This window comes from Cupressus sempervirens, chromosome 6 (genome assembly GCF_028749045.1).
Source record: "Cupressus sempervirens isolate cs-2001-9-10 chromosome 6, ASM2874904v1, whole genome shotgun sequence".
NCBI lineage: Eukaryota > Viridiplantae > Streptophyta > Pinopsida > Cupressales > Cupressaceae > Cupressus > Cupressus sempervirens.
In genome coordinates this window covers 385,474,630-385,494,691 of record NC_143123.1, presented here as the reverse complement: position 1 = coordinate 385,494,691, position 20,062 = coordinate 385,474,630, and the positions used below count along the sequence as shown (strand labels likewise).

The 20,062-nt window shown below is 33.3% G+C and overlaps 1 protein-coding gene across 1 annotated transcript in view; it reads left to right on the top strand.

The window, feature by feature from the left end:
• Positions 1-20,062, top strand: part of LOC149552670 (DNA-directed RNA polymerase II subunit RPB1-like) — a 40,742-nt gene that overhangs the window by 16,533 nt on the left and 4,147 nt on the right. The window contains exons 3-8 of the mRNA XM_089789807.1: positions 17,112-17,402; positions 18,560-18,718; positions 18,906-19,067; positions 19,154-19,374; positions 19,506-19,647; positions 19,726-20,061. Of these exons, the coding sequence (XP_089645933.1) occupies positions 17,112-17,402; positions 18,560-18,718; positions 18,906-19,067; positions 19,154-19,374; positions 19,506-19,647; positions 19,726-20,061 (1,311 nt within the window). The remainder of the gene's footprint in view (positions 1-17,111; positions 17,403-18,559; positions 18,719-18,905; positions 19,068-19,153; positions 19,375-19,505; positions 19,648-19,725; position 20,062) is intronic.

The following is a 20,062-nucleotide window of genomic DNA, read 5'->3' as shown; positions in this document are numbered from 1 at the left end:
TATATGGCTCACTATTGCAAATATATGGGTCATGTTGGAAGAGTAGAAGCAAATAAAAATAACTATTTACAACTACTTTGTAAGGGCATTGTTTTCCACAAAATTTTATGACATACTTAATATATTGCTATAATCTAGAGGCAAGAGCATCATCAAAAGTACAAATGACTATTGGCTTAACCCTTGCACCTTCCAAATGTGCAAGCGCTAGTATGTAGTTATGTTGATCTTAGACTATGTCCTAGATAAGATATATATCTAGAACAAAAAAATATAATTTGGCTTTAGACCTATATTTTCTCTTTTATAATGATTCAAATTTCAACTCACTTGAAATCGATAGTTTTCAACTCCCACCACATTTTTCAAAAAAAATCTATTCTAACCAGAAGAAAAATTATACATTCAGGAAGAGAACTCTCTCCTCTAGAATGTCATATAATTTTTAATTTTTTTCGATATCATTTAATTTATTTTTTCTTTCTCAAAATTGCCATTTTTTCAAGTGTTAAAATATGTGCTTGTAGAATTTTTTAATTACAATATACTATATCTAATTAAAACACTATAAACTCCATACGAGAATATTCTTGATTTTGAGCTCTATAAAAATGGTGTTTTATATATTATTAAAAAGATATAATAAAAAATAGTAAGAGTTATTGAAAGATCAGTTTATTGAAATAATAATTTTTTTTTAGTAATTGGATACAAACTAGTATAAAACATGCATTTAATAGACATTTCCAACTGGAAAAGTGTGATACCATATGTAACTTAGTTAGAATGAATTAATCTAGATCATATGTTTGAACAAAATTAACTTTTAGATAGGAATACTCAAAGTTAGTTGTTTTGATATGTTAGCCTGAAAGGTGACACAACTTTGTACTTTTACTCAATATAATTATTATATTATTAATTATATTATCTTAATAAATAATTTTGTTATCATAATCAATTATATCATTAATATTTTTCATTTCTATCACAACTTTTATGCTATCTATGTCAACCAGAAAGAATCTAACCATAGCTACAATAACATTAATAGTGTCTCTAAGCTAGGGAGAAATCCTTCTTATCATTTACAAGTCACATCACCTTTTCGTGATGATTAGCCACAATGAATTTATCCATAAGTCGAAAGATATCACCTCAACGCTATAGTGACTTTGATTCATTAGCCTCCTGAAGCTAACTTCAACACTCCCTCTTAATTAGGGAGGGATTCATTTTAGGTTATGTTATAATGAATACATCTATATTTAATAAGGATATTATCTTACGCATCATTAATCATTATGACATAAATATCACTTTTCATGATGTATATCATTATGGTTGTCCATAAATATCACTTTATGTGATATCCACCATTATGGTTTAAACACAAATATCACTTTACATGATATTCACCATAATGACTATCCTTAAATATCACCTCAAATAACATCCACCATATCTCCACATGTAATGTCCACCATTATGGCTCATCCACACATATCATGTCATGTGAGATCCACCAATATGGCTATTCATAAACATTACTTCATGACATATCAACCATCATTGTGAGATTGTCACCTCACAAAGATGGTAAAGTGCACAAGTATTTTATCATTGTGAGATCATCTCCTCACAAATATATTTACCACACAAGTACAAGAAAACTACTACAGACTCTCTCATGTCATTTGTTCATAGTGCATTCATTTTGATCAACCTAGGACCAAAGGAGACTAGGAGGTTTTTTCACAATGGTTGATTTATAAGGTGTGGTATGTAGAAATAAATATTAATTTTAAATATTTTTCAAAACTTTCTACAAAAGTTATATATTTGTGACCATTGAGTTTTAGGTTTTAGGTTTAAATATTTTGAGCCTATCTCTATAATTTTATTAACCCTAAAATATATAGGGAAAATTATTTAATTGTACATTTTAGTATAAAATTTTTAGATTTAAATACTTAACCAAATTTGTTAAAGTCTAGATTGTATCTTTTTTTACACAACATTAATAGTTTCTATCAACAAACCACTAAATAGTAGGTAACTTGTCAATCCCTAACCCAATAACTATTTAAAGTAAAACAATTTAAGGCTTTACATAAATAATAATTACCTAGTTTGCAAATTGAGTCTACATAGGAAGATAAAATTTATATTAAATTAAACTAAGATGTAATACAATAGATTATTGCAAGAACACACATATCCTATAAATATAATGCTTGATCCTTGTATTAAATGTGTCACTAATACATTAAAAGAAGTTGAAACTACAACAAAAGTTACTTACATGATACATTGAACAACATTTTAACTAAAACAAAGATAACAACATAGACAGTCGAGCCCATATATAAATGATATAAGTTATTTCTATTGAATTTGTTGTCTTCAATCATAGTCATGACCTTTAGGTGAGATATTCTTTCTTGAAAAAAGGATATTTCTCCTTGTGTCTTATAAAACATTTTTTTTTCCTATATATCTATAAATCTTAAAAGTTTTTTTCCTTCAGTTCTAATTGTTCAAATATTATTTCTCTAAAAAAAATTGGTTACTTGATATTAATTATGAGATAATGATCAATAATCTTTCAAATGCATTTGTTTTCTCTTGATATTTTTTAGATCTACGATTGTTTTTATTTGATGATGATCAACATTAATGGTGTTATTCACTTTGAGTGAGTGTGCATGGCAAATAATAGCTCACAAAAACTATTGAAATGACAATTAACCCTCAAGCACCATATTAATGAAAATATTGATAAGATTTACAATCGATTGTAATGGTTTCTCGCACATTGAGTTTGCATGATGAAGTAGAGCTCACAAAAACTAGTGAAATGGTAAACAATCCTCAAGAACCATATTAATAAAAATGGTGAACAACATCGTTTTTATTAATATGTATCATGGTTGTTATGGAATTTGAACAATTGCATTGTTTAAAGGGTCTTTTCAAATACCTCCCCCTTTCCATTTTCCATCCCCTAATTTCCTACCCCCACTCATAGAGGTGGTACTTAGGTCTAGAGGTAATATTGGGTCACTTTTCTACTTTTTTTATGCTTTTGATTTTTTTCACTATTCTCTGTAGGGTTTTGGCAACAAAACTGATTTTTTTTTAATGTAATTAATTTATACCCCAAAGGACGCAATAATAAACCAAGCATTTGTGGCAAGAATGAAACGCTCATACATCAACATCAACACTGAAAAAATTAACCAATAACACAAATATATGGAATCTTTGTCATCTTCTATTATATCCTTATGTCCAACTATAAGTTTGTCTCAGTTACATATACTATACCTCATGAAGGGACATGGCTAGCTAGGTCAACTAATGGTTCAATTTGGTTTTGCAAGTTTTTTCCAGTAGCTTGGAGTTGTCTTTTCTTTTTTATTATGACCTATCACCAATCCTTCTCATCTATATGGCCAAGTATCTAGTTTCATAATGTTGTTTTTCTTGATGAAAGCTTCATTTCCAAAGCGTTGGAACACTTTGGCACCCAAGAACCACAACTGGATTAGATGTGAAAATGATAATTTTTCTATTTTCTTGATATGGTGAGGCTAAAGAATCCAAAGGTCTCTACTTTGGTATATGTGAAGAACTATTGCATTGAATAATGTATACATCTAGCTTGTACAAAGTGTCAATCCAAAAATCATTAGGAAACACCATAGCTCCTCTAGTAATTTTGCATCCTTTACTCAAGAAAACAACTTAGACACTGATGAGTGGGTATTTGGTACTTTTCATATAACTTTATATTTTTCCTTAGATTTCATTGATCACTATGGTCATGTCCTTTATGCTCAAGACTCCGTGTTTTTATTTGATTAAAGAGACTTTTGTGCTATAATACCATATATATAGTTTAAACTATGGTTATATGGTAGTCTATTTATATGTGATGGAAATTAGATCAAATGTTATATGAATGGTTGTTTGCTTCATGATTGAGTTTCATAGCATATGATGGAGTGGATTGCCACAATTAATATGGTCATGATTGTTTAACTTCATGTAACCAATGATTGGTCAAAAATTGAAAGTCTTCAAAATCCAGAGCATCATTATCAACTTGTCCATTGAAGAAGATTCTTGAAGACTCATTCTAATTTTGTTAATAGAAAAATAAAAATTTGTTATTGCCAAATGTCAAGTGTGAAATTAATTATTTTGTTCATAACTAATCTAAGAGTTCTAGTGATAATAGGACTCTTTCTTACAGGAGTATTGCCTTTATTCAAAGTAAATCTTTTCCTAGATTGAAGGATTTTGCACGCATATGCGGTTGAGTCTTTCAACCTCAAGAGTTCTATATATTGTAAACTTTGTAAGGATGTAACAACATTTTTTTTCTATTGGATAATACTACCATTGCTTTACTTGATTCTACACAATTGTATTTTGTTGAAATGGTTCAATGGACAATGGATAGAATGGGTGTTAACCAACTTATTTTCTTTTGTTAATTACAACTAGAATTATCTTAATGATGCCCACTTTAGGTATATCTCCATCTTATTTTCTTTCATGCATTATAACGTACTAGTTTGATAGTGTAATAGTTTGATAATGTCCTTCGACAAAATTTGCTAAAGTTTGTCATTCAAATTTTATGACTTTGTTCTTGTAGCTCAAAAAAGTATTAACTTGGATTAATTATTGTAAATGCTTGATTTATTTTTATTTAAATGCTTTAGTGTTCAATTTCATTTGTTGTTACATAGTAGAAGAGTTATTACACAATTGCATTGTATTTAAGTAGATTAAGTACCCCATGATCATGTTTTTTGCATATTCTACAAAAGAAAGAACCCCATGCTCCTATTTCCTCCCTTTGTATAGTAGAAGCACTCATACAGCAAGTTAACTGTATAGTCCCTTGAACCCCTTTTTCTTAGGATTAATGAGATAGAAGTAACAATTACATGCAAATATATCCAATATTAGAAAAATAATAATATAAATAGAAGAGAACACAAGACACAAAGATTTAATGTGCTTCACCCAATCCATGGGCTACATCCACCAAAAAACAAGTCCTGGATTTTATTATCTAGTGATTACAACTTGATTACAATTTGTAATACCTTATAGCTCAATACCACCGCAAGAAGCTATTATCTCATCACACCATATGAAATCCTTAACCCTAAACCATTTTATACAAGATTTTTGCCGCTTACAAAATTAGGGCTAGAATAATTACAACATGTTGGCCCCCCACAACCCCGCCGAGGAATTAGGGAGAGTGTACAGTACTTCCCTGATTAATCACTACAAACTAACAATCTCCCACTTGGGGACTAATTAGGCTCCACACTAAACAACACTTTTGTACCAAAAAAACACTTGACTCAAAATTGTATAATTACTAATCTCTGATTAGATGGTTGCAAATTTAGATCTAAATATGAAGCTTTTGATCAATCAAAAATTGCAAATTATATTCAATATTTATGAATATTGAATATTAAAGTTTTATTATGTAACTCAAAGTAGGGCAGAGCATTTGTCAATTTCTATGTTGTCTTGCTTGGCCAATTATATGTATCGAAATGAGGAGGCATGCCTTGGATGGATGTCTCCACAAAGTGGAGATAGGTCCATACAAGACATGTCCCATCACAGACTATGATTAGTTATGTAGGTAAATCGATTCCAATCAGTGTTTGTTATTTAGTTTGATTTTAAACAAACCTCTACATAATGTCGATCTCCATAGATAATTGATTAGACTTGAATCTGATTACCTATATACTTATAAGCGGATTACATGATCATGTCTTGATCAATATAAGAACATGAAAGGTCATATAATAGATTTGTATGAGCAGATCGATATAATTGGAGAAGAAATATAGATTTAGTGTCCATGATATTATAATAATCTGTATTCTAATAAATACATGTATGAATAATATAAGCAAGGTGTATTATCTATGCATGCATGTTTATTATATTATCATCCAATTTATTTGAACAAAGCTATTCATCAACACTCCCTCTTAGCTAGGGAAGATAAAGAATCTAACCAAGCATATATATATATATATATATATATATATATATATATATATATATATATATATATATATATATATATATATATATATATATATATATATATATATATATATCACCTAACTTGTGATATCAGAGGATATTTAATATGCCCAAGAATATCAAGTCACGTGAAATTATTCTTTAATATATACATTTTGTGGTATGTGCATTGACATCACATCTCATCATGTCTACCACAACAAATCTTGGCATATCCATGGAAACACTTTTCCACCATGATTATCTCATAAAGAACATAATGATCTACAATAGGTATCGAGTCTCATGAAATCTATCAAAATGTCCGAGAAATACTAACTATCATGACATGTCCACAAATATCAAGTCACATGATATTCATCATGATAGTAAACATTGTAAAGTCATCACCTTACAATGTTGGATACAAGTGTATATTATCTGAAAGATTGTCACCTTTCAATAATGTACATGGGGGGCCCATAAAGTCATAGTCACACATATGACAAAAAAAACACAATGAATTCTCTCATGTGGTGTTATCATGATGTCACAAATATGACGTTCAACATGAACTGCATCAAAGGGTGGGTCTAGTATGGTTCAATCTATAGGGTGAATACAATGGCTTTCACCTCAAACTTCTCTCTCAAAGGAAACGATATGCACAGATACAAAGAATAGATCACTGATGCTGAATTTCCTTTTCAGCTAAGGCTTCATTATCCAACGTATCAAATTTGTCCAAAGGTACACAAAACTTGTCTCTAGGATGAGGCTTAGCGAGAGTGTCGACCATCTACTCTTCAATGATAATGTACCTCAACTGAAAGTTAGAAACCATCTTGACATGGTCTACTACCTCTGAATCAATATCATTGGATGTCAACAGATGATGTAGATCCTTAAGCTTCACTTGTGTCATAGAGGCATGTCCTATTCACATACTCCAATCATTAAAAATATTTTGGGGTCCAAGGGACTCATCGTCAGACACATGATTTATTAGTTTAATAATTACAACATTGTTCACTAGAGCGATTTCCCATACACAAATGTACTTGTTTGATTCCATAGTAACATTAGTGAATGTAATAAATTGTGGATTTGTCCCTAGATTTGGCTACATCAGGCATTCATGCTAATTTGACTTCCTTCTAAGGCTCCAAGTACATTTGTCAACCTCCTAACCTCCTCATTCAAGGTTTCTTCTAATGTAATATCAGAGTCCCTTTAAATGTTATTTTCCTCGGAAAATTTTTTCAGCCATCAACTTAGCCCCATGATTGTAAGCATGTATGTATCCATCTATCCTTGAAGATCAATTGAATTAGATCTTCTAGTTTCTCCCTCTAGTCATAGAAAGATATCCTTCTTACATAATTCCAATCATAGAAGATATTTTTCTTTAATAGACTCACATCTTCTAGCATGATCAACATATGACTAATTTCCAAAACCACTTTGGAGCTACATTTCTAACATCGAGACCTCTACAATGCCTCAATAGCATACCTAATGCATCATTCTTCTTTTCCTATAAAAACATCCCTGGAGACAAAGGAAAAGATCAAGGGAAATAGCTATTATAGTATATACATGAATAAATGTAAGTATCTTCAATAAGCAAATGATTGTATTGATACTTATTTGCATATCAACATCCTTGATACAAGTTGCTCTAACAAAGATCCATCTAAATAGAAGATGCCTCCATATAAGCATTTGTCAAACAATCTAAGTATGTCCTCAAAAAATGTGAGAGACATTTCCCCTTTAAGGATGGTTGAAATGAGATTGGAACATTGGTTATTATTTCCCCCACAATGTAAAATTCCCAATATTATATTATTGAACACATTTGCATCACATCAAATATGGAAAACTTCTTTATGTTCTTCTTTTTGGTATGTTCTGATTGCAAGAAGATAGGTTGAGTGATCAATCTTGTAGTGAAATTGACGTTTCCACCACCTACATAGGTCTTTCATTCATTGAACTTGTAACATACAAATATAGAGATATTGATCAATATTTGTCTAATGGCAACAACATAATGAACATAGAGAAAATTGTTTGAAAGTTGTCAAACTCATTCTCAAAGTCTCTTCTTGAAAAGTATGAATTTCCCTCTCCAAGAAATCACCACATGCTTCTCATAGCCCAAAGAAGCTATTGTGTTTTACATCTACAATACTAGATCTCATAGATAGTCACTAAAATAAAGGGAATCACATCATGTCTTAGAGATCACCATGTCAAACTTCAATGAGTGATGGCTTCATATGTATATAGATGAATGTTCATCGAACTCGTTCCAATATGCTGTTAGGATTATATTGAGCTTTGATTGCATGGTAAGCTATCGTTTCCTGAGTATTACTATAGTTTCTGAGTAACAGTTCCACGCAAACATTAAAAATGACTCTAAGAATTCTATTACCAGGATTCAATTAGAAGGTGGTTTCAATCTTTTCCAATTCCTGATAGCACACGCTTTATTTTGAAATTGTATGTTATTTCAAATTCTTGACCAGATGAATTGGTTGCTAATATTAATTCCAATACTGCTTGCACAATCTGCCTAACCCATTTGATAGGTATTGTTTGTTATGAATTTCAACTATTTACATATCTTTTATCATTATTGGTATTGCTGGACTCTGCTATTTCAATGCACTCAATGTTATATATATATGATACTAAGGGTATATGAAACGATTTAGACCGATCATATTTCATCAATAACTCCAGTAGTAATTTATAGTTATGGCAGAGGCCACATGTTGCCAAATAAATTTAATTTAATTTTTCATTTAGCAGTGACAAAAGCCCCCTGATCAAACATCACAGGAATGCAACCGGCGACATTGAGCATTGATCTCTGCACATTTGTTGCATCACTTTCAACATCACCAAGATAGTCACTAGATATTGAGTCTGCAGCAGTCCAAATGATTTGCCCTTAGTAGACATCGTGTACACAAACTAATTAATTCCAACTTTTGCATGCCAACAGAGCATTGACATTGTTTGAATAATGAAATGCGACTGCAATAACAAGGTGAGTAATCTGATATCTCAAATTTAATTTGGATCTTCCTTAACAAGGCTCTGATACCATGTAAATGTAATTAAATTTATAGCAGATTAGATGTCTTTGATTCAAAATTGTATAATTACTAATCTCCAATTAGATGGTTGCAGATTCAGATCTTGATATGAAGGTTTCGATTGATCACAAATTGTAAAGTATATTCAATATTTATGAATACTGAATATTAAAGTTTGATCATGTAACTCAAAGCAGGGCATAGCATTTGTTGATTTCTATGCTCTCTTACTTGACCAATTATATATATATATGGGGAGACATGCCTTCGATGGACGTGTCTCTACAAAGTGAAGACATGTCCCTTCACAAACTATGATTAGTTATGCAGATGAATCAATTCCAATCGGTATTTGTTATTTAGTTTGATTCTAAACAAACCTCTACACAATGCCGCCGATCTCCATAGAGAATTAATCAGACTTCGATCTGATTATATATGTACTTATAAGCGGATTACTTGATCATGCCTTGATCAGTATAAGAACATGAAATGTTATATAATAGATCTGTATGAGCGGATCGATATACTTGGAGAAGAAATAATGATTTTGTGGATGATATTATAATAATTTGCATCCTAATATATTTATGTATCAATAATATAAGAAAGGTATATTATGTATGCATGTATGTTTATTATACTATCATCCAATTTATCTGAACGAAGCTATCTATCAACAAGAGTATATACCTCAGTATGATATAGACACTACAATACGCATACACCCTTCGATACCTATGCATCACTAAGTTTTTCATATAGTGATGAAACTTCACCTGCAAGGGTAAGGCCAAATATTCACCCACTTGTATGGCAATATTATTTGTCCTTCAACCTCCCTTGTACTGCACTTAATCTTTTGCATGTAGTTCGGTTTACAATGTTAGTAAAGATGAGATATAATACTCATCGTCATATTTGAAATAGCTGGATAATTACATCCAAGGTCAAATAGAAAACATAAATATCACCCATAGTCTTTAGAACAAAACAAAAAATATCTTTGTCTAATACAAATTTGTCTTCTACAGAAGACATTACAAATTTAAGGCATAAAGTGAAATATCAAAGTGGCATTTTTCCAATGATAGAATAGGGTGGCCATGAACCACTGAAGCTGCAATTATAGAATAGAGAGGGTCTTGCACCTCTGAAACTGAATAGAACCAAATATCTTATTCTAACTGGAATCACAAATACTAGAAACATAGAATCCACTATGATTTCCTACAATGCCTAACATGACTTTATAAAGGGCTCTAGGAAGTTTCTCGAAGGGTTACAAGAAGGCCAACATACTTAATAGCTTTTGTTATTTTATTGCTTTATTTAAAGTAGTCCATATGATATTATCTAAAATTGGGACTGCTTGATAAATTAATTTAATCAATTCATTTCCCGTTTAATGGGGACATCACAAATAAGCTATTTAATCATGAATAGTTAATGGAACTCTACGCACTCATCATTCAACTTGCTTACTGAAAGAGGGTTTTGTGCCAAACTAGGGAAATGTGGGACAACATCAATCCCCTTCACTCTACCATCAAAGAATTCTATTTTAACTCTTCCATGGCCAACAATCTTTAGATGAGAATCATCACCTAGATGTACCTTCCCGCCATCTTACTCTTCGTACTCTTCATACTTTGAGAACCAAGATACACCTTTCCACCACCATTCTCTTTGTACCTTAAGAACCAAGATACACCTTCCCACCATAATGCTCTTCATTCTTTGAAACTCAACCCTTGTGAGGGGTCATGTGATGAAATGCTTAAGTCTAATAACCACACCTTTTTCGATTCTTATGTTGTCAACGCTGTGACAAAGATGTCTACATTATCTTAAGATGATTTTTCAAAGTTAGATTAGAGAAACCCTCTTTACCTTTCTTTTTCTTCTCCTCTTACTCTTTCGAAAATGACAAATTTTTTCCCAGTTCCTAAATGTTTCATTGGACCTCCCTTGTAATAACCCTAGCTAGTTATAACTCCAAAATACATCAATTATTTAGATGTTTGACAATTCATTAAACACTTGGCAAGTGAACTCAAAACTCAAGCAAATGAACTGGAGATGAATAGATGCACTTAATAGCTTCCTCATCAAACACAGCTTGGAATGTAATGCCAGGATGGATGTCAATCTCTTCAAATTCTAATCTTAGCACAGCCAAATGAATTAGTCTCCCAATTCTTTAAATTTTAAACTCATCTAACCAAACGCTATCTGTAGACTTCAATAATCAATCAATCCCTTCGAACAAAAAATGCAGGTACAAATTTAATAATTTTTCCTAATGCTAGCGAAATTCTTCAACACAAAACTCTCCTTAGCAATAGTAAAACAATAGGAGAAATGGCCAATTGTATACCTCAACACAATTGCTAATGCCAACTTAGAACAAAATCTCAAATTTGAATCTACACTACTTCAACTGTAGATCCAATGGAACAACTTAGAATTCAAACCCTTATACTTTAGCAAGGGCACAAAAATTAGAACTCAAAAAAAGCCACAAAGGCAACAAAAGCAAATAAATATTCAAGCATACATCTCTCAACAAATGGGCTTGTATTTATAACCTCCAGATGCCCTTTTTGTTGCCAAAATGTAACTTCACTCAAGAAGCTTCACCACACAACATTAATTAGAAACTTCCATTAAATTCTTTCACTTGACTTGGCCTAAGTAATTAATAAATGGCTCTTTTCAATAATAACTCAACTCTCAACTTAAGTGAAATTATAAATTATAAATTATAACATTTTATAAGCCATTTAATAAATTATTAAAATTAATAATAATTTGGCTACTAAAAATATAATAACTCCCAAAATAGTTACCATTTAAATATGTCATTTGAAATAGGAGTTATACCTATTATTTCTCCATGTGTCCAAATACACTTTCTAAAAGTAGAAAGGGTCCATCTCAATCAACACCTGACTTACCACAAATAGTAAGTACTCAAAGTAAGCCCAAACGGAGTCCAATCTGAACCAAACAAAGACCAACCTATAACTTATTGAATTGTGGAGAAGACAAAACCCTCCCAAGCCAAGCCATTGCCTCAGAAGACCCTCTATCCACAATAATTAGCCTATGAGGATCAAAATAATAGGCTAATCCTTGAAACTCTGATGTTGGCAAAAATGGGGACATTACAGTCCTCCCTTCCCGAGATTGGTTGTCCTCAAACAATCCAGCAATACAGTGAAATCCAATCTCCACTTGGATCCGAAATGAAGAAGTACGTGGAATCCTTGTCAACACTAAACCAACTGCATGTCAATATCATTAGGTGCATCAACATTGCCTGCAATATAGCACCTAGCACCTGTGCTGATGATGTGAAAGTCATGGCATCACCAGAAGATAACTCTATAGGAGATCTCAGCATATTCTTCTTCCTCGTAGCCACCCATATAATATAAATTGGACTGGAATTGTGATCATCACTATCAATCCTAGAAAAAGATGTAGCTACAGGAGAACCACATGCACTCATGCCAACTGTACCTGCAACTACATCCTCATCAGAATTTGTGGCTACAAGAACATCACCAACTGTGGCTATAGAAAACTGAACCATGTCTACATATGGTGGAAAAATGAGTCCAACTCCACTCAAGTGGGTGATCAACATCAATCTCAAAAAAGGGATTGTCATAGGACAATGCAACATCCATGTCAAACATAGGATTGCCCATAAAGTGAGCATCAACACTATGTTGATTAGTAGTATAACAAATCTTTGCCTCTACATCACTCACCTCATCATCAATAACCTGTTTACTATCACCAGAGCACACATCTACAACTACATTGATACCACTAAACTCCTCGATAGATGGCTCAACCAATGTAGAAGTGGTTGCTGATATGACAATATCCTTGTATGCTCCTACTCCCACTATCGCTACATCTCCATTAAATACATGATCCTGGGAACTCATGCCAACAACTGCATCATCTGACTCAACCTAACATGAATTCTCATCACATTATACCACAATTGTGCCCAACTCATATGATGTCTCATAAGAAATGTACCGCACATTTGTAGGCGCAACTATATCATCACATTTTGCTCTTCAAAAAAGCGATATCATGCTTTGCTCAAATCTCAGATTTGAAATCAGTTGGGTCATATGCTTGTGATTTTGATTCTACTCATTTACTAGTGCATCCAACTATTTCACAATACCCCGTATCTCAGATTCTCCATCCCTACACAAAGAAGTATGCCTTTTGCAGGTATAATGAATACCAAACCTCCTTCCACCATCTATAACTTTAAAAATCGAATCTCTAAAACAAATCACCAATCAAACTGCTCTAATACCACTGCAATAACTCTAGTTGGTTATAACTCCAAAATATATCAATTATTCAAATGTTTGACAATTCGTTTGTAAGAATTTGGTATAGCTTTGATACCATGTAAGAATTTGGTATATCTCTAATACCATGTAAAAATATGCATAAGGCAATAATTCAACGCCAAGATCAAGAAGCTCAGTAGATAGCACAAGAGAGACAAATGATGATCAAATGGGAATGGATATCAGATAATTGGATACCAAATGATTGGATAATTGGATGATTGGATAGTTGGATGAATACATCATAGAGGGTGCCTGTATATAAGGGCAACTGATATGTCTAGAAGTCACACAAGAGATAAGGATTACAACTCAGCACATGTCCACCAAAGGTGGATTATCCTCCATTGAGCATAGGAGTTTGTGCGATGATGAGAGGATAAGTTTACATAGGTGTATCTCATAAAGAGATGTTGTAGACACCATGTGCTCTAATAAATTGCTAACTCTTGTGTTGTCACCAAGACAACTCATATGACTATGCATATTCCTAAGTAAACTTAAGTAAAGTGTAATAATAATTAATTATTTACACTAACATTGTTAAACACTTGGCAAGTGAACTTGAAACTCAAGCAAATGAACTGGGGATGGATAGATGCACATAACAGCTTCCTCATCAAACACAACTTGGAATGTAATGCTAGGATGGATGCCAATCTCTTCAGATTCTTATCTTAACGCAACCAAATGAATCACAACCTCCCAATTCTTTAAATCTTAAACTCATCTAACCAAACTCTCCCTATAGATTTCAATAACCAGCCAATCCCTTCAAACAAAAAATGCAGGTACAAATTTAATAAATTTTTTCAATGCTAGTGAAATTCTTCAACACAAAATTCTTCTTAGCCATTGTAAAACAATAGGAGAAATGGCCAATTGTATACCTTAGCACAATTGCCAATGCCAACTTAGAACAAATTCTTAGATTTGAATCTACAATAATTCAATTGTAGATCCAATGGAACAACTCAGAATTCAGACCCTTATACTTCAGCAAGGGTACAAAAATTGGAACTCCGAAAAAACCACAAAGGCAACAAAAATAAATAAATATTCAAGCATACTTTTCTCAACAAATGGGCTTACATTTATAACCTCCAAATGCTCTTTTTGTTGCCAAAATGTAACTTCACTCAAGAAGCTTCACCACAAAGCTTTCATTAAATTCTTTCACTTGACTTGGTTGAACTAATTAATAAATGACTCTTTCCAATGATAACTCAACTCTCAACTTAAGTGAAATTATAAACTTAAATTATAATTTTATAATAAGCCATTTGATAAATTAATAATAATTTGGCTACTAAAAATATAATAACTCCCAAAATAGTCATCATTTAAAAACATGGTGTTTGAAATATGAGTTATACCTATTATTTCACCATGTGTCCAAATGCAATTTCCAAAAGTAGAAAGGGTCCATCTCAATCAACACCCAACTTACCACAAATAGTTAGTACCTAAAACTAAGCCCAAACGAAGTCCAATCTGAGCCAAATGAAGACCAACTAGCAAAAATGGGGACATTACATCCCTAGAAAGTTAGAATTAGAATTAGACTTAGATTTCTTGTCCTTATTTGCTTTCTCCTTTGATCTACCATGGGTAACTAGAGCCCCCTTAGCCAACACAAAATACTTTTTTCTGTATTTCTTTAGACAACAAAGAAGCAACCACATCCTCTATCTTGAAAGTGGTTGTACTTGCAATGGCCATAGTTAAGCATTCCAACGAGTCTGAAAAATATAATAGAAGTATCCACTTATCTTGTTCATCAATATTCAGATGAATAGAACCTACTTGGGAACAATCATATTGAACACATTACAATGATTTGCAATGGATAGAACTTCATCTTTAGAGAATACAACTTCTTGCGTAGGAACAACTTATTTACCACATATTTCCTTTGATAAATATCTCCACACTTCTTCCAAGTTTCATCTACAATCTTCTCTTCATGGACATTCAAGAGCATTGAATCACCCAAACAAAGAGCCATTGTTATCAAATCAACATGCTGTGTAGCTTGAGGTTTGTTTGAAGAAACCAGTCCACAGATCTCTATCCACAAGAATATCCTCCATTTTGGGTTTCCACAACTCAAGATTGCCACCATTACACTTTTCCATCTCTATCTTGTTGGATCTTCTTGCCATTTCACATCTGCAAGGTCACAATTTTTTTTCAATGAAACAAGATCAACACACAAAAAAGCTTCTACCTAACAAAGATAACAAAGAATGCAAAGTACAGAGATAATGCTCTACAGGAGTAGCTACAACAGCAGATGATTGTAGAGCGATTTGGGCAGCATAACAGTGTCTCAAAAATTAATCAACTTGTCTCATAAAATCAATCAAGGCACAACATATTTATAAAGATCAAGATGATGAGGTAGGTACCAATTGTTTTTAAAACCATCTTCTAAGCCTAGGAGGTAAGTAGTGTCAAAAACAACTTCTCACCATTCCCACAACGCATTGCACATAGCAACTTCCACAGCACTAACACAAAAGACCTATCTCATGCAAAACGGTGATCTTGCCTAAAGCAATTCTTGTTCAAAATAGGAGCTATGGCATACACTCACCCTCCATGTAGGATGTCTAGAGGTCACACAAAGATGACATGATACTGGAAAGTTTAAAACATAGGATTTATACATAACAGTTAATTAAATAATTTGACATATTAGAACTAAGGTTGAGACACCTTAATCCCATATCCATTATAACTAAGGTTGAGACACCTTAATCCCAATATCCATGAATTTTATTGATACGATCGCTACTACCAACCTCTTGCTTGTATTAGCTCACACCAACATAACATTACTCCCAACTACTTGCAGTACCTAGTGCCCTGAGATTGTGTTGCTACATCACTTTCATGCTTCAGAAAACAGTAATTGCATGTGGTGTTGTGAGTTCTTCAAAAGTTTTGTAGTGTCTGTCACAGTACCAACACATGTGAACACAATATATATGATGCACCACACAACTTGCTACATCCTTTTATCATGGTGAAATCACCATGCCTGTTGTACTGCAACATTTGCAAATCAGTGCAATCAAATAAGAAGACACTTTTCCTAAAAGGACACTTTGTAGGTGAATATCACCGACCATATTAAAGCTAATGACCTCAAGTTGTGTCATTGGTTACTCACTGCTGATTTAAATAAGGACATTTGATTTTGCAACAGTGAACTGTTTAATCTGTGGGTCACAATACCTAGTCCTTTTACTCTTTAAGGATCAGGTATATGCTAATATTTTTATTTTCACGTGCTGTTAAACATAATACATGTTTTATGTCTGCCCTGGTTATACTTTGTAAGGAGGAATTTATGAATTTTAATGCAAGAAAGAATTGTTATTTTGGCATACCAACTTCGATGCTGGTGGACACAGGCTTAATAAATTAAATTCTCTTTTTACCTAGTTCATGCTAAATTGTTTTCTGGCCTTATCTAATTTCAATTATTTGTATGCCAAATCTTCTTCTATTACAGAGAAACCCTCAATACGCACAGGCTTTAAAAATCAAGAATTCTAAAGGCAGGTTCAAAAGGATAGTGGAGATATGTCAGAAAAAAAAATTATGTGAGGGTGGAGAAATGATTGAAATGGATAATGAAGAGCAAGATGAGAGGAAGGAAGATCATGAAGGTTGTGGGGCATGTGTACCAAGAGTCTTTAGTGAAGGCTTAAAAGTAATGATTCAGTATAAGCTTCCCAAGAAAGCAGATGAAGAAGTTTGGGCAAAATACTCTGAGAAAAAACAAGAGTTGACTGCAGATAAGGTATTCAATATACTCCAACAAAAATAGCAGTACGGTGATATTTTTATTCATTTAAATGTTTCAGTTTTTGCGAGGTTTGACCTGTGCATGTTTTTTAACTTTATAATTATATTGTTGTCAATAACTAAAGGGGATCTGACTAATCACATAAGCACTTAAAGCATTCTTTTGATAGGGAGGGAGATTGATTAAAAAAACATTTAATGCTTTGGGCCTTTAACTTCTCTCTCGAGTGGCAAAGAATACGAAGTGCTTTGTAAGTCATCCCCATCCTACAAGGCCTACTAATGTTAGTTTAATGCATAGTTCCATGTAGTTTCCTGATGGGGGATGGGGAGACAGGTTTTAGAGATGGAAAGACTAAGGATCTAAGTTTGGGGATGGCGGGAGTGGCAGTAAGGGGCAGTGCAGATATGTGCAATACTTGAAAAACTAGTTACAAAAAGGTGTGAGAACAATGATTGCAAATGAAACTTTAGCATACTATAAGAATTGTAAATGAAACTTTGGCATACTATGACATTTGCAAATGAAAGTTTAAACTAACAAACCTTAATAACATGACAATGATTGCATCAATACTGTTCTTATCAACAATGTGGGCAGAGTTTTGGAACTCTTGGAGCAAATAAAGGATAAATATAAGAATCGCACATAAAACTTTAGCATCCCAAGTGAAGTTTAAACTAATAAACAGAGAAAAAAATGGTGCAATTATGGTAGTGGGTGGAGATTTTGGTCCAAGAGGTGGTGCCTCTTGACTGGATTTGAGGTAGAGCCCCAATGAAGAGAAGGGGTAGCATCCTTGCAGAGGGGTTTGAGGGTAGAGCTCCTAGCAGGATCAAGCCACAACGGACTTCTAGGCATCCTTGGGACAGTGAGGGGACAGCTAGGAGTCCTCAAGATGTCTCGCCGTCCCCAGTGTCTTGATGTGTCTTGATGGTGATGACAGTAAAGCAAAGGGACGTTTCCCCCAAGTTCGCACATCCTGGAAATGTCTCGGCCCTGAAAATGTAGGAATTTCATTTATTTGTGTTAAGTACGTGAAGGCTTTCATAATTTTTTAAAAAATTTGTGGTATTCTAATAAATGTAAACATTTATTGTGAGAGGCTTCAAAATGTCACCTCCAAATCAGTTCATTTCAAATCTGTGCAGATTTTGACCATTTTGAAGGGAATAACTGATCAGCAGTGTGAAATGTTGGGTTTCAACACCAAGTACGCTCGTCCAGATTGGATGATTTTGGAAGTTTTACCAGTTCCCCCTCCTCCAGTCAGACCTTCTATAAAGCCAGATCCTACATCGAGGAGTGAGGTAATATTCCATTGCTTTGCTACTATAATAATTTATTTTCCAATGTATGAACCACCAGGTTAGTACCCACTAACCAAGGATGATATGAGATTTGAAATACTTGTTCTTTAGTAATTAGTTATTCCATTGTATATGTCTTATACAAATTTACCATAATTCTAAAGCTTCTTTTGCACATACTTTACAGGACGATCTCACATTTATGCTTGCTTCAATTATTCGATGCAATGATAATTTGAGGAGCAAGGAAAAGGCTGGTGTTGCACCTCATCTCATCACAGAGTTCACACAATTACTGCAATTCCATGTCGCTACTTATATTGATAATGATTTGCCTGGTCAGCCAAAGGTAAGAGCTAGTAGCACCTCAAATTTGGTCTCTATGGTGGGTGTGTTACATGAACTGAACTGGTGTGTTATGTTCATTATGATCAGGCCACTCAAAAATCTGGCCGGCCAATGAAGTCCATTTCTAATAGACTGAAAGCCAAAGAGGGTCGCATCAGGGGGAATTTAATGGGTAAACGTGTGGACTTCTCTGCACGTACAGTGATTACTGCTGATCCAAATCTCAACATTGATGAACTAGGAGTGCCTTGGAGTATTGCATTAAACATGACATTTCCAGAAATTGTGACTCCATATAATATAGATAGGTAATTGTGTTAATGCACTAGCATTTTCTTGCTAATTCTATTTGTTTGGAAAATAATTTGAAAATGGAATAATTTGGTGTCTTATGGTCATCTTGTGCATGGCATTAAAATTCCTTCGTTCATTCAAGCAGATTAAAAGAGCTTGTGGAATATGGGTCTTACCCTCCTGCTGGAAAACCAGGGGCCAAATCTATTATCAGAGATGATGGGAAAAGAACTGAACTTCGTTATATGAGAAAAAGTCTTGATCATCATCTAGAATATGGTTACAAGGTAGTTGTAATTTCAGCATCTTCTAATTTCCATTTCATGCAGCAAAACTTTATGATCATTGAAACAAGTTTGTCACAGGTGGAAAGGAACTTGATGGATGGTGATTATGTTCTTTTCAATCGGCAACCTAGTCTTCATAAGATGTCTATAATGGGACATAGAATAAAAGTTATGCCATATTCAACATTTCGATTGAACCTTTCCGTTACATCACCTTACAATGCTGATTTTGATGGAGATGAGATGAACATGCATGTACCACAGTCTTATGAAACAAGAGCGGAAGTAATAGAACTAATGTTGGTACCAAAGTGCGTTGTTTCTCCTCAGGCCAACAAGCCAGTTATGGGAATTGTCCAAGACTCACTTTTGGGTTGCCGAAAGATAACTCAAAGAGATACATTTATAGAGAAGG